The 15,036-nt window shown below is 34.5% G+C and overlaps 1 protein-coding gene across 3 annotated transcripts; it reads right to left on the reverse strand.

Annotated features, from left to right (window-relative positions):
- Nucleotides 1-584: 584 nt before the first annotated feature.
- On the reverse strand, nucleotides 585-6,825 carry LOC149832702 (nudix hydrolase 23, chloroplastic-like). 3 transcript variants are annotated; one of them, XM_090014663.1, is made up of 7 exons: nucleotides 6,393-6,825; nucleotides 5,695-5,826; nucleotides 4,209-4,285; nucleotides 2,432-2,567; nucleotides 2,199-2,339; nucleotides 1,615-1,673; nucleotides 585-977 (listed from the first exon to the last, which is right to left on the reverse strand). In XM_090014663.1, exons 1-7 carry the CDS (start codon nucleotides 6,636-6,638, stop codon nucleotides 917-919), a joined length of 852 nt encoding a protein of 283 aa, XP_089870789.1. In that variant the 5' UTR covers nucleotides 6,639-6,825; the 3' UTR covers nucleotides 585-916. The 3 variants fall into 3 exon arrangements, with proteins under 3 accessions (XP_089870789.1, XP_089870788.1, XP_089870790.1); XM_090014662.1 differs by having other exon boundaries at nucleotides 585-980; nucleotides 6,393-6,817; XM_090014664.1 differs by lacking the exons at nucleotides 585-977; nucleotides 1,615-1,673 and adding an exon at nucleotides 1,836-2,045 and having other exon boundaries at nucleotides 6,393-6,817.
- Between the last annotated feature and the right edge of the window lie 8,211 nt (nucleotides 6,826-15,036).

Raw genomic sequence — 15,036 nt, forward strand, 5'->3', positions numbered from 1 at the left:
TACATTCATCTAAGCAAGAAATTACATGGAAATTGCTTGGAATTAGCTGATGAGAAAGTAAATATAAAAATCAATTTATGCGGAAAAGGATGCTTTTGGATGATTGTCAACATGTATATGTTTGCTTATGCAAGTAGGATCACCAAATAACGAGTTCAATGACTAAACAGAATTTGCGGCAAAGGAAACGATCACTGCAAATATATGGTTGCTTATGCTAGTAGAATGACCAAATAACAAGCTTAATGACTGATTTAGATAATATCATCTGCACTCTATAATGTTATGTAGAAGTAGCTACTAGATTATCCTAGATGTGAAGCTCAACAATTCAACTGGCCATTGGTTTCCGCAGACACATGCATGCAAATAATCTTCCTGACTAGTCTTTGCTACATGAATGTGGGGGGCAACAGGAAAAAAAACTCGCAATAAACAGAGAAATAGGACGCACAATACCAATTCCAGCTGGATGAATCAAAGCCTAATGATACCCTTTTCTCTCTTTTTCCTCAATCCAAAAGTGGCAAAGTAGAATTCATTCATTCTCATCCAGCATATTTTCCAAGCAACATCTCAAAACATTTATACCAAAGAAAGTTGAGCCATATCCTTGTTGATTACCTGAAAACCAGTACACTGCAACAATATAGTGATTCTCATGCTAAAGTGGCAAGCACTTACAGAACAAAAAGAATAATAAATGATAATGTTCCCGTGAGAGCCACCAACTAAATGTCAGCATTCCTGTAAGAGCCACCTAAACTGTGACACAACACAATAAGAAAACCTTCCAATATTTCCTGGCTGTAAGCCTGCAAGCCACTCATCCAACAGGTCCCACAGTATGAACGCAGATTTCAGAGCTGATCATTCTCTCTTGTACATCCACTGTAATACCAGCAGCAAAAATATTTCACATGCACAAATGATTGCAGACTGCAAAACTTTGCGTATCAGATGGAATCGCACCTGGCCTGCTAACCACATTGATCATAGAAACACATCACTATTACCAAAAAATGATCTTTCTTATATAATGATTTCAACACACTCAAAAAGGTAAAACAGGGCACTCCATCTTCTACAAGCAATACAAAAATCTTTTCCTTCTTTTCTGAAGGACAATGAGATATCCTAGGGCAACCAGAATCAACAACCAAAGAGCATCATTTGCAACACAGGAAGTTATGAAATAAACAGAAACATAAAGAAATCCTATCAATGTGACATACGACTCTTTGGGCCATACATTAACCAATCAAGCTCAAAGGAAGCCATCACCAGCTCAAGAAGCCCCAAAGGTCTCAAAGTGGATATCCCATGTTTATTAACCACTGAATGAACTCCAAAACCCTTATTCCCAAGCTAAGCCCCAAGATTTTTAACACTCCAGAAGAAAAAAAGGGATTTAGCAGACTCAAATATCTTACACTTCCAGAATTACATAAGCAAAGTAGATTTCCTCAGTACGGTAACAATTGCATGAAAAAGCAGCCTTGACATCAGCGAAACATAGGGTTGTGCTTAGGAGTAAGACACAGCAATGGTTTAAAATTTTAAAAACTAGCAAAAGACAAAAGGATACGAACACTAGGAATGAACAAACTTTACCTCTTATTTATGGTACAATAATGAAACTTGAGATTTCCATTCTTGACATCATCAGCATACTGCAACAAAAAGAATTATTTAGGAAGGACAAACAACTCAACATCAAGAATGCTGTTCCAACATATCACAATGGAAAATGATATTTGCACAGGCAATAAAGGCAAATTAACTATTTGGGGAACTGCACTCAAGTTTGAGACATTGGATATTCGTGCCTTTCAACTTAAAGTTCACTAACTTGACATCCAGCCAATGCATGCAGTTGATGCAAGCTGCCCAGCATGCAGACTGAATCAATCAAATGACTCTAGCTCACAACAAAATGCAACTAATTTTGGTGCCAAGCTTCAACGGGACTGGACCAGGTAGCAAGGTGACATGGACCTGACTGGCCCAAGTGCTATCCAACCTGCTTGGCAGGTCAATGAGATCTAGGAAATAGAATAATAGAACAAACTATATCAGAAAATTCACTGGATAAGAACAGATAAAAGTTGGTGTAATGAAAATCCAGAATAAGAAAAATAATTCAGCAGCAACTGTATGTAAAAATAAGATAAGCACGTCTATAGCCAGCAGTTTACCATTTTCAGTGTAACATAAACCGAAGAGAAAGCGAGTGAATCATATGGTATATCATTGAGATCAAATAATGCACATTCCAAAGATTCTGGGCCTGGAGAAAAGTGTGGTTTCTTCAATTTAGCGTGGAAGATGATGTAGCTCTGTACTGCATATCACACCAAAAGTAGTGAAGCATTTTTAGCAGATCCACAAAACAAAGGGAGTTTTCACCAAAAAATTGTGCATTTCCTACTTGGCCAATAAGAGGAATATCTAGTTGGGCAAATGGTGAAACTACTTCCACTTCAGCACATGCTTCCTCCAATGTTTCTCTGGCTGCCCCCTCTGCTGCTGACTCACCAAGTTCCATGTACCCTGCAGGAAGTGTCCTGCCAACATAAGATGGTCTCAGTGTCTGTCATACAAATTTAAAGATATGCAAGAGATGGATGATCTTAGTCATCCTCTTTGTTGTGAAGATTTTGGAAGAAATATAGAGTGCATCTAACTATGATTTTTAAACAAAATAAAAAGCTGCCAACTGAAAAATTACTGACATCCATAACCAACAGGTGCACTTCAATCAACAGCAAAAAACCAGCTCACGCAAAAAGGATGGTTCACAAGAAGACAATGCTAGGGTTTAACAAACTCAAGTAAAACTGCATGCTTTTGTAGTTTGGACATAAGGATATCTTATTAACAAATAACTTGTACGACAAAAAAAGGTAAAGGCTGCATAATGTGATCTTCTAACCCAAATGCACGCATATAAGATAGAATCCCCAGTTTTGTTCAATGCATGTCCTCATATGGTAATTTTCTTAGTGAAACATAAAGTGATAATACAACAAACACACAACTCAACAAATCCACTCCTATGCTAGGCCTTGAAGAAAGGGATTGTTGATGGAGTATCTTCAATACTCCACTATAGCATCACTTTCTAAGGTCACTGACGTGCCTCATATTCGGATTATTATCCCAAACCCAATCTTTTTTGTAGTTGGATCTTATTCTCCTTTTTCCCAATCCAAGAATTCAGATCCAGGTCAGTCTGGTACCCAACCTCCAACCCCCATCAGTACTAGGAAACACAATGCAACACCTACATGGCAGTGCCAAAGATGATTAGTTAGACGTGGTATTGCTAAGCATGGAGTTCTTGAGCCAGCTCCAACCATCCCTCGACCAATACCTTAACAAAATCAAAGATGCAGCCATCATCATTGGCCATCTTGCAAGCTTTTCTGATTAGTTTCTGGCCACACTACAGGAAGGTTGTCAGAGAACCCTACCAATCTAGTAGGCCCTCTAACTTTGTCTCCCTCAACCTCATGCAAGAAATTACCAAATGTCAAATTAAAATATGATGATCAGAAAGTCAAAGGCCTCCACTATAACTCTGCCAAATCAATTCTCATCCAGTAATAAGAATCTGACTTGCCCCAAGAAGCTTTCTGAATATCCCTAGCATCTTCATCGTGGAAATGAAGCTTCCTACCAAGTTCCACCCTCCTCTTCCTCCACTACTACCCTTGCAATCTAAGTTTCCCAATCTTTTCTAGAAAATAATATTCAAGGCTTCAGTAAGACAGTAAAGAAAGATTGAAGGAAGAAAAACCCTGTACAAGGATCCAAAGCAAAAAAGCATCACAGGAAAGTGCCAAAATTAAAAAGTCACCATAAACTCTCATAGACCAAGATGAGAGAAGCTTCTAGGGAGATCAAGAATGTCTTTCATGAGGAGTCCGTTGCTAAAAAGGCTGAGATCCTATGCAGACATGTACAAACATAAGGATGTACAGAATGTGCAGCTACATACTTCAAAAACTTGATTAGTTCAAATCAAGAACAGGGAAAAATTATCTCATTTTTGTAAGCAAAATCATGGGCAACTATACCTACTGTGAAGATGGTCATCTAATTGCATCAGTTACAACCCACTTTCAGCTAAAATACAGAAATAGAGAACTGCAGCTACAATAGAAAGTAGAGCACAAAGAAAAGCATAAGAAGTTGACACATACCAAAGCCCATAGGATGGTTCAATCTTCCGTTTGCAGAGCAAAATTTTGTCATCATGTTCAATTAAGCAGCCAACAACCTGGATCATCTCCAACAGAAAAATAAAATCATCTTCTAGCTTACTGAAGAACAAAAGCTTATCAGTTGTTATCAACACTGTAAATGAAGAATATGTGGCACTAATTGTCTGATATTGAAAGAATGATGCATAATAAAATCCACTAGAATCCAATTTGAATACCAAGACACACAAAGAAAACACACCCTCACTAGTCACCATGGAAAACAATCTTATGAAAAACCAAATGTTTCAAAGGAACAACACAGTAATCATGAAAATATAAAATTTATAGAAAGTAATATAAGTAGTTTGCATGCACATGACTGTGTGCACACAAGCATGTGTGCATGCAAGAGAGAGAGAGAGAGAGAGAGAGAGAGAGAGAGAAACACATCAAAAATAGCTAGGGAAGCTAAAGGATAATAGTATTAATCGGTCTACTGCACACAAAAGAAAGACTTATATAAAAGGTAAGGCATTCATCAAAATAGGTAATATAGAGACTAGACCCGAAGAAGACATGAAAGCTAATCTTGATCTGTTGTGGGTATCTTGAATTTTTGGACCCGCTTCGATCCATGAGCTGGCCCAAAATATTTTGGTGACCTTACAATGTGGATTCCAATGGCGGTTTGTGTTTTGTAATTTTTTCCTTTTGTACCGGCTAGGGTTTTATGCCCTTTGTCATATTTATAGCCACCTCCTTTTGAGAGTTGGGTATGAGAGTGGGGATTAGGGTTTTGAGCAATGTCACATGGGTGTGGGTGCGAGTGCGAGTGCGAGTGTAGGGGTGCAGCACTTTCAAAAAACTTGGGTGCAGGTGTGCGGCAAAAATATAAATAAATAAATATATATATAAAGTCCAAAAGTTGGACATAAATGACCTGGGGTGCGGTATCGCACCCAGGGTCAGGTTGACCACACCGGGTGCTGCACCCGCACGCGCACCCTCATCGCGTTGCATCGACGCGGGTGCGGCACCCAGTTGTCCGAGGCCCTGTGACATAGGTTTTGAGAGTTTTGTATCTCGCCTTTGTATTTCCTGGCATTTGCTAGTGGTTTTTTTGTTCCTCTTTCACCCACAGACATAGGCCTGATTGCCAAACCAGGTAAATCTTGTGACTTTAACTGTTCATTTCTTCTCTTTATCTTGTGGTTTGTTTTATTTCCGCTGTCATTTGTATAACATGATCCAACAGAAATTGAACATCTAAAGAGAAGACGAGATCTATGGTGTTACTTTACTTTTCTCCAGATCCTATTAAGTAAAATTCGGAAAGAAAATAATCAATAGATACAGAATAACAACAATGATGAAGATGATGACAATGGCAATGACGAGGAGAACAACATGGAGGACGAAAACCGTGGTCCCTAAATATTCAAGTGCATCAATTAGGTATACAATATTTACATCATTTTCTCACCATTTTTGGGTTCTCATAGTGCACTTTATTGCAGAGTGAGCAGACAGCTCTGAGCTTTTCTTCCCCTTCAGGCACGACATGCTTAGTTTGGCCTCCACAAGATTGACAAAACTTAATCTTTGGTTTATGAAACTACAAGTAACAACACACCAATTAGTTTTCTAGCTTGTGTTTATGCGGTTAGAGAAATACACAAAATAGATCTATTTTCATCATTAAAAGTACCAAACTGAAACAAGCTCTTAGACAAATCTTGCATGTAAAATCATAGAATGTAAAATACATGTCCGTGCAAAAGAATTTGTGAGTCAAGCAATCTCTCCATACAGTACTTTATCAAAAGATGAGCACTCTGAAAAAAGCAGATGTACAAATCAAAGAACAAATGGAAGAGGAGAAAAACACAGACAAGAATCAGAAGTTTAGTCCAGGACTAACTTCATACCCATTTTACTACAAAGAATGTCATCCAACATTAAAAACAAAACCATAGAATTAACTAGATTTAGACAATCCAATTTCCACCAATCACAAAAGGGTTGATAGAAGAGAAACCCAAGAACCTAAATTCGACGCTGAAACCTAATCTGGGCCATCTTTCAGGAAGAAAAACGAAGAATACCCAGATACCAAATTGGCGAAATTCATTAAAATAGACGAAGCCATAAGACATTCGATGGATTACTCAAATCACATACCGTCGATGGTGGCAAGAGAGTCGAAGAAGAAGAGGCGATATCAGAGTCAGGACTCGATGGAGAAAAGCTAGAAGACATCTGCAACGGATGGTGCCTGTAGTAACGTGTTGCGTGGGGAAAAAGGGGAGGGGAGAAAAACCCAAACTTTGATCCAGAAGAGGAAGATGGTGCCAAGAGAGAGGAGAAGAGCAGATGGGTCTTCCACTTCTGCAAGGGGGAGACCCCAAACTCTGAACACCTTATCATTATTTTCTATATCCTCCAGTCGAGACTACGACATCTGCAGTTGAAAATTGAAATATTATTCAAAGGAGGCATGTAGCCTTTGGTGGCACCTCTCTTTTTTAACACTGTGGCCAAAAGCCACACAGGCAGAGGGTGAGTTCCCTGCCTCCATGGGCTCTGCTTTCCCAATTTTTGTGGTGGGCCTTTCTGTTTGTGTTAATAAAACGTGTATAGGAGATGAGTATTTTGTTGGTGGGCCCGGCCTTCATTTCATGACCAATTATAACTGCTAGTTATCATTCTCTGATAACAATTAGAGAGCAGGGCCCTTGCAATGCCACTTGTATTTTTGAATCTTGGGGTGAATTTTAGTGTGTTGCGACAAAGCACAAGCAAATCATTATTGATATAATACAACGTCTACCCTTCCACTTTATAATAATATCTTCATTGGTTGTAAACACATAGGTCATGTGGGCATTGACGTCAACTTTTGTATTATCACTAATTTGATTAGTTTACTAATTATGTATGATCCTTTTAATTTTAACTAAACATAACAAGTATGTGGGCACATGTGATCATGGTAAAAATTTTCCTCTTCTTTTCTCTTTTTCTTCTCTTTTTTTTTTTAGCCTCTATTTCTTTTTTTTAAGGGGAATAAAAGATAGAAAATAAAAGAGAAAAGAAAAGAAAGAAGAGAGATGAACTCTTTTGCAAAGATCTCACTTGACCTTAATTTTGAAAATTATTTGCCTTCATTTTTAAAAATTTACGAAAAAAATGAAGAGGCGGGATTCACTCGTCGGTACGAGGCTCGACCATTCCTGACGCCTTTACCAGGGGTAATCGAACCAAAGATCGAACTCATGCTTTTTGTTTTGCCTAAATAATGTCTAAGAAATTATTCTAAGTCTAAAAATGCACAAAGAATCGTGCTTGTGCAATGCAATTGCAAAAATGTATGCATTTGAAAATAAGTTTTTAGAACTTTGATTTTCCCAAGTGATTTTGAAATGCATTTGAAGATACTTTAAGAAATGATTCAAATGATTGAAGTTGGTTTTGAAAAAGTTAGATTTTGAATCTAACTCAGAACTTGAACAATGGATATGGAAGAAGAGACTTTAAAATTATAAGTCTTGGAATAATCATATTTTGAAAAATGGATTTTGAATAAAAAGAAAAAGGAGATTTTGGGAACTTGAGATATAATTTTGAGAAAATGAAGTCTCAAAGCCAAAAATAGACTTTAAATTTGAATGGATCGATTCTGAAAAAGAAATTCTTAATTTCAGAACTTGAAACATGAATTGAATTGATTTCAGACTCAGAGAATGGGTTTGAAAAAATGGTTTTGGAAAATAGAATTGGAATTGGAATTGGAATACGGATTTGAAAATCAATATAAGATTTGGAAATAGAATTGAGTTTGGAATTGGAAATCAAATTGGAAAATGAGATTGGATTTGAAAATCTGAATCCAAGATGGAATCAGATTTGAAATATGGAATCCTAGATGAAATTGAAATCTGAAATCCTAGATGGGGTTGGATCCAAAATCTTGAATCCAAGATGGAATTGGGTTTTAAATCTAGAATCCAATATGAAATTGAATTTGAAGTCTGGAGTCCTAGATGGAATGAGATTTGAAATCTGGAATTCAAGATGGGATTAGATCTGAAATTTGGAATCCAAGATGGAATTGGGTTTTAGATCTGGAATTCAAGATGGGATTAGATCTGAAATCTGTAATCCTAAATGAAATTTAGAAAATTTGGAATCTAATATGGAATTAGAAGATGGATCTGGATTTTGAAAATCCTAATAGAACTCGAAGATGGATTTAGATTTGAGAAATCCTGATTGAATTTGAAAATGAACTTGAATTTAGCACTAATCTTAGAATTTTGATATTTAATTTCAAAAGTAATTTGAAGATTAAAACTCAGAAGATTTCAAAAGAACTTGGAGATTTGGGAATTTGAAGTGAAGAATAAAGAATACACTTGATTTTAAACTTGAATTTTTGAAATCTGGTGATGAATATGGGTTTTCAAAGTTGAATTGAACTTTGAAATTTGATTTGAATATTGGATTGAATTTGAAATTGAATTTTTAAAATGAATTTGGAATTTCAAAGTTGAATCGAACTTTGAAATTTGATTTGAATTGAAAATTGAATTTTGAATCTAGAAATGAATTTGAAATTTCAAAGTCGAATTGGACTTTGAAATTGAATTTTGAAATAAGACAGATTTGAGAGTAGAAAGATGAATTTGAATTTATAAATAATAATTGAAGATTGATCTGAGAAATGAAAAGATATTTAAAGATTTATCTCAAAATCACTTGGATTTTGACGAATAATTTAAAAATAAGAATGCAATTTGTTATGACAATGAAGTCGTACACGATACTTCAAGTACAAGGTTTTGATGATAAACAAGTGAATCAACTATATTTCAGCTAAGGCAATGAAGAAAGATGACAAGAATTCAAGAATTCAATGAAGAATCTTTGAATACTAGTGTGTAAATATAAAATTCATTAAATATCTTAGATTCTTGTAAGAGCCTTACTTAGAGTGCATATTTTAATTGCATTTCACCTAAAAAGTCTTTAGAAAAACTTTTTTAAAAGAACCTTTCTATGAAAATCATTTTAGAAAACTCTTTACTTAATTTTTCATGTTTATTAGTCAACCAACCGACTCACCAGTCGACCAACTTTTTCGCGCTAAATTTATCTAAGCTAAAACGTCAACTGTCTGTATTAGTCGACTAATCGACTCTCAGTCGACCGAACAAAATGTCTGTTTTCTGAAAATATTAGCAGTAGTCGACTGAAGGTTTTATCAGTAGACCAGACAGAATGTGTGTTTTCAGAAAAATTTAGCAACAGTCGATTGAAAGATTTTTCAGTCTACTGATGATATTATCAGTCGACTAACTTTTTCTTTAGTCGACTAAGTTTCAAACTTCAGATTTTCAAACGACTCTGTTAAACACATTAGTCGACTGACGATAACTGACAGTCTGCTAATATTTGATTTCAGTCGACTAACTACTGTTTCAGTCGACTAATTTTGTTGTTTTTCCTGAAACTTTTAAAAGGCGTGTCTTTTCATTTTTTAAACATTTTGATCATTCAAAAGTGACTGTTTTGACACCCTTTCATACCTTCGACGTATGAAATCTGTCAACTATAAATATGAGTGCATTCCACACTAAAAAACATCGAATCATATCAAATTACATTAAATTACAAAGATTGAATTCTTTGCTTTTTACTGTTATTCATTCAAGTATTTGTTTTCTCACTCACTTGATATTTTCACTCTAGTTTTCACTCAAATTCTTTTGAGAGACAGTGAATTCGTGAGTTGAGTATTTCAACAACCTCAAAAGCCAATTGTATTTTATTTGCATTCATAAGAAGGGCTCGTAGGTTGATTGTAAGTTGATTATTTCATTTTTTTGTAAAAGGAAAAGACTCATTGGTTTAAAGGAGTTGTTTGCTTTCAATATAGTTGTTACTGAAAATAGGACCGGATTTGGTCTGTATGTTCTTGTGTTTACATAAGGTTGATAGTGAAAATCTCAAGCGGGTTTTGCTTGGAGACTGGATGTAGGTCTGGATGACCGAACCAGGATAAATTCTTGTGTTTTGTGTGATTGCTTTGCAAATTTTAAAATCCTTCAAAATTTCGAAAACGCTATTTAAAAGCACTATTCACCCCCCCCCTCTAGTGCTCGTTGCCTCGATCCTATAACACTTTTATTTGGTATCAGAGCAGATTAACTATATTTTGATCTTACCATCATCTAGCATGGCAACATCTTCTCAGCACAAAGAAGGATGCTTCTCTGTTCATCCTCCTCTCTTCGACGGAACAAACTATGGATATTGGAATGTAAGAATGACAATATTTCTACAATCCATGGATCTCGAAATTTAGAGAGTTGTTTCAGAAAAGTACCAAACACCATCAATTGATTTCAACCTATGGACCGATGAAGAAAAGAAGATTGCTTCACTCAATGCCAAAGCTATGAATGTGTTGTATTATCCCGTTGACAAGGTAGAGTTCAATCGCATCTCTCAATGTTCTACAGCAAATGAAATTTGACATACTCTTCTCGTAACTCATGAAGGTACGTCAAAGGTAAATGAATCTAAGATTGCTTCTTTAGTTCATAAATTTGAATTATTTAAAATGAAGCAAAATGAGTCTATATTGGACATGGTAACAAGAATGATCGATATTACTAATACTCTAAAATTTCTTGGAAAAGAATATTCACAAGTGGATTTAGTCAGAAAAATCCTAAGGAGTTTAACTCCTAAATGAGAAAGAAAAATCATTTCAATAGAGAAAACAAATGATTTAAACATGCTTTCTCTTGAAGATTTGGTTGACAACTTAATGGCATATGAAGTCCAACTTCATGATAGACAAGAAGAAGAACCCAAGAAGAAATCTTTTGCTTTCAAGGCCACTTCTAACTCTGAAGATTCAGAAGAAGATTAAGATATTTCCCTCATCACTAGGCAATTCAAAAGATTCATCAAAAGGAAAGATTTCAAAGGAAGGTAAAAAAAACTGATTCTTCTAATCCTAATGAAGTCAAGTGCTTTAATTGGAAAAAGGCAGGACACATCAAGAAAGATTGTCATCTTCTTAAAATCAAGCCCAAGGACCAATTTAAGAAGAAAAAGGCATTTCAAGCAAGTTGGGATGATAGTGACTCCTCTTCTAATGAAGAATCTAATGAAGAAGTCGCCAACATGTGCTTTATAGCACAAGAAGAATCGGTAAGTCAATATGAGTATGATGATTTATTAGAAACATTTAATAATTTATATGCTAAATTTAAGAGTCTAAGTTCTAAAAACAAAGAGTTAAAAACTGAAAATTCAACTCTTGACTATCAAAACAAAGTGTTACCTCAAGAGATAGAAGATCTCAAGAAGGAAAACTCTTGTCAAACATTTAAGATAAAAAAAATTAGAATTAGAAGCAATATCTTACAAGAATAAATAACAAGTCTAAAAGAAAAATCAAATGATCTTCTTTCTATAGTGACCAAGTTCACCAATGGACAAGAAAATCTAGAAAGACTTCTTGGTTCTCAAAGATGCTCGGTTAATAAAACCCGATTGGGATATAGTTTCTTTGATACTCAAAATAGACCAAATTATGTGGTAAAGAATCAAAGACAAAATTCTCAACCATTTGTTCAAAGAACTCAATTTTCTAGTTATAATAGAAATGCATCTAATCATGGTACTTATAATGCTTATAAGCCTAGACATGATTACTCTAAAAATGCTAAATCTTTTTAGAGAAAGAATATTTATTCTCAAAGGAAACCAAAATCCAAATGGATATGGGTTCCTAAGACTAACTCTCATGGACCCAAAAATAGAAATGGGTTAAATGCATTGTCTTCCAATTTTATTGTAGGTACACAAAATAAGGAGCAAATAGATATTGGACAGCGGTTGTTCCAAACATATGACTGAAAGGTCAGAGTTATTTTTCACCCTCCAAAGTAAGGATGGAGGAACTGTCACCTTTGGTGACAATAATAAGGGAAAAGTAATCGGTATTGGTAACATTGGTAATCTAAAATTTTTCTTGATAGAAAATATTCTTTTACTAGATGGTTTAATGCATAATTTATTATTCATTAGTAAATTATGTGATAAAAGTTTTCTCGTTTCTTTTAAACATGATTTATGCTTAATTTCTGATTTTTAATCTAAAAAGATTATTTTTAAAGGTAAAAGAAAGAATAATGTATATGACCTTTATCTAGATGAGTTGCCCACAAATGTCTTATTGCTTCAAATGAAATTCAATGGTTATGGCATAAGAGACTTGGACATGTTAACTTTAAATTAATTTCTAAGTTATCCAATAATGATCTTGTTAGAGGCCTACCTAGAATACCATATCAAAAGGGCCACTTATGTGATGCTTGCCAAATGGGTAAACAAATCAAGAGTTCTTTCAAAGCAAAAGATATAGTTTCAACAAAACGTCCTCTTGAACTTTTACAGTTAGATTTATTTGGACCATCTAGAATTCAAAGTTTGAATGGTAGTAAGTATGCTTTTGTTATAATAGATGATTATTCTCGATTTACTTGGGTAATTTTTTTAAAAAGCAAAAATGATGTTTTTTTCTGAATTTTCTAAACTTTGTAGAAGAATTATAAATGAAAAATCTACATCTATTATTACAATTCGTAGTGATCATGGTGGTGAATTTAAAAATGAATCTTTTCTAAAGTTTTGTGATTTACATGGTATATCTCACAACTTTGCTTTTCCTAGAGCGCCTCCACAAAATGGAGTTATTGAAAGAAAGAATAGAACTTTGCAAGAATGTGCTAGAACCATGCTTCAAGATAAAAATTTACCAAAATACTTTTGGGCTGAAACAGTGAATACAACATGTTATGTTTTAAACAATGTTCTTATTCGACCAATCTTACATAAAACATGTTTTGAATTGTATTATGATCGTATACCAAAGATCTCATATTTTAATTTTTTTGTAGTAAATGCTTCTTGTTAAATACCAAAGATAATCTTGATAAGTTTGATTCAAAATCAGACGAAACAATATTTCTTGGATATTTTTCTAGAAGCAAAGCTTGTCGTGTTTTTAATAAAAGAACATCTTGCATTGAAGAATCTTTACATGTTACATTTGATGAGAATTGTGAGCAGATTATACCTCTAAGAGAAGGAGAATAAGTCATACTTCAAGAAGAACCTTTGATAGATAGCACTTCTCAAGAAAATGTTCTTCTTCCACCGGTTTGGAAAGAAGTTCTCAATCATCCACATGAGCAGATTATTGGAGAAATAAAAAGTGGTGTCTAAACTAGAAAGCAATTGCAATATATTGCAAATATTGCTTTTATATGTAGAATAGAACCAAAGAATATCAATGAGGCTTGTGATGATGAATTTTGGCTTTTGGCCATGTCTGAAGAACTTAACCAATTTACTAGGAATGATGTATGAGATCTAGTTGATAGACCAAAGGATCATTCGTTAATTGGAACAAGATGGGTCTTCCGAAATAAGCTGAACGAAAATGGCGAAGTCATTCGAAACAAAGCAAGGCTAGTAGCACAAGGCTATAATCAAGAAGAAAGCATAAATTTTGATGAAACATATGCACCAGTGGCTCGATTAGAGTCAATTCATATGATGCTTGCTTTTGCTAGTTACATGAATTTTAAGTTATACCAAATTGATGTTAAGAGTGTATTCTTAAATGGATACATCAACGAAGAAGTTTATATAGAGCAACCTCCAGGCATTGAAAATGAGAAATATCCAGAAAAAAGTCTATAAATTAAAAAGAGATTTATACGGACTCAAACAAGCACCAAGAGCGTGGTATGAAAGACTATAAAATTTTCTAGAACAATCTGTTTTTTCCATTGGTTGGGTAGACTCCACTTTATTTATTAAAAATCTTAATTCATATATTCTTATTGTACAAATTTATGTTGATGACATAATATTTGGTTCTACTGATGATTCTTTTTATAAAGAATTTGCTAAAGCTATGTAGGAAGAGTTTGAAATGAGCTTGATGGGTGAATTGAACTACTTTTTTGGACTTCAAATAAAGCAAACTGAAGAAGGAATCTTCATCAACTAGACTAAGTATACAAAAGAACTTCTTAAGAGATTTGGCATGGACTCATCGAAATCAAGAAGAAATCCTATGAGCACAACTACTTCTCTTGACAAAGATGAAAATGGTAAAAATATCGATATTAAGCTCTACAGAGGTATGATCAGATCTCTATTATACTTAACTACTAGTCAACTTGATATATATAATGTTTAGTGTTTGTATGTGTGCTAGATTTCAAGCTAATACGAAGGAATCTCACTTAACTGTAATAAAACAAATTCTTCGATACTTGAAAGATACTTTAGATTTTGGTTTGTTTTACCCAAAATCATCTTCCTTCGATTTAGTTTCATATAGTGATGTAGATTTTGCTGGAAGCAAATCTGATCGCAAGAGTACTAGTGGAACTTGTCATTTCATAGGGCATTCCTTAGTCTCTTGGTTTAGTAAAAAGCAAAATTCAGTGTCACTCTCAACAACTGAAGCAGAATATATAGCGGCTAGTTTAGCGTGTTCACAAGTACTTTGGATGAAACAAACCTTAAAAGAACTCCACAGTAACTATTTATTGTGATAACACTAGTGCTATAAATCTTTCGCAAAATCCTATTCAGCACTCAAGAACTAAGCATATTGAAGTGAGACATCATTTCTTACGGAATCATGTGTTAAAAAGAGATATTTCATTAAATTTTATACCCACTAATGCATAACATGCCAATATCTTCAATAAACCACTTAAAAATG

This window comes from Nuphar pumila, chromosome 7 (assembly GCF_984573655.1).
Source record: "Nuphar pumila chromosome 7, dmNupPumi1.hap1.1, whole genome shotgun sequence".
Taxonomy (NCBI): Eukaryota; Viridiplantae; Streptophyta; class Magnoliopsida; order Nymphaeales; family Nymphaeaceae; genus Nuphar; species Nuphar pumila.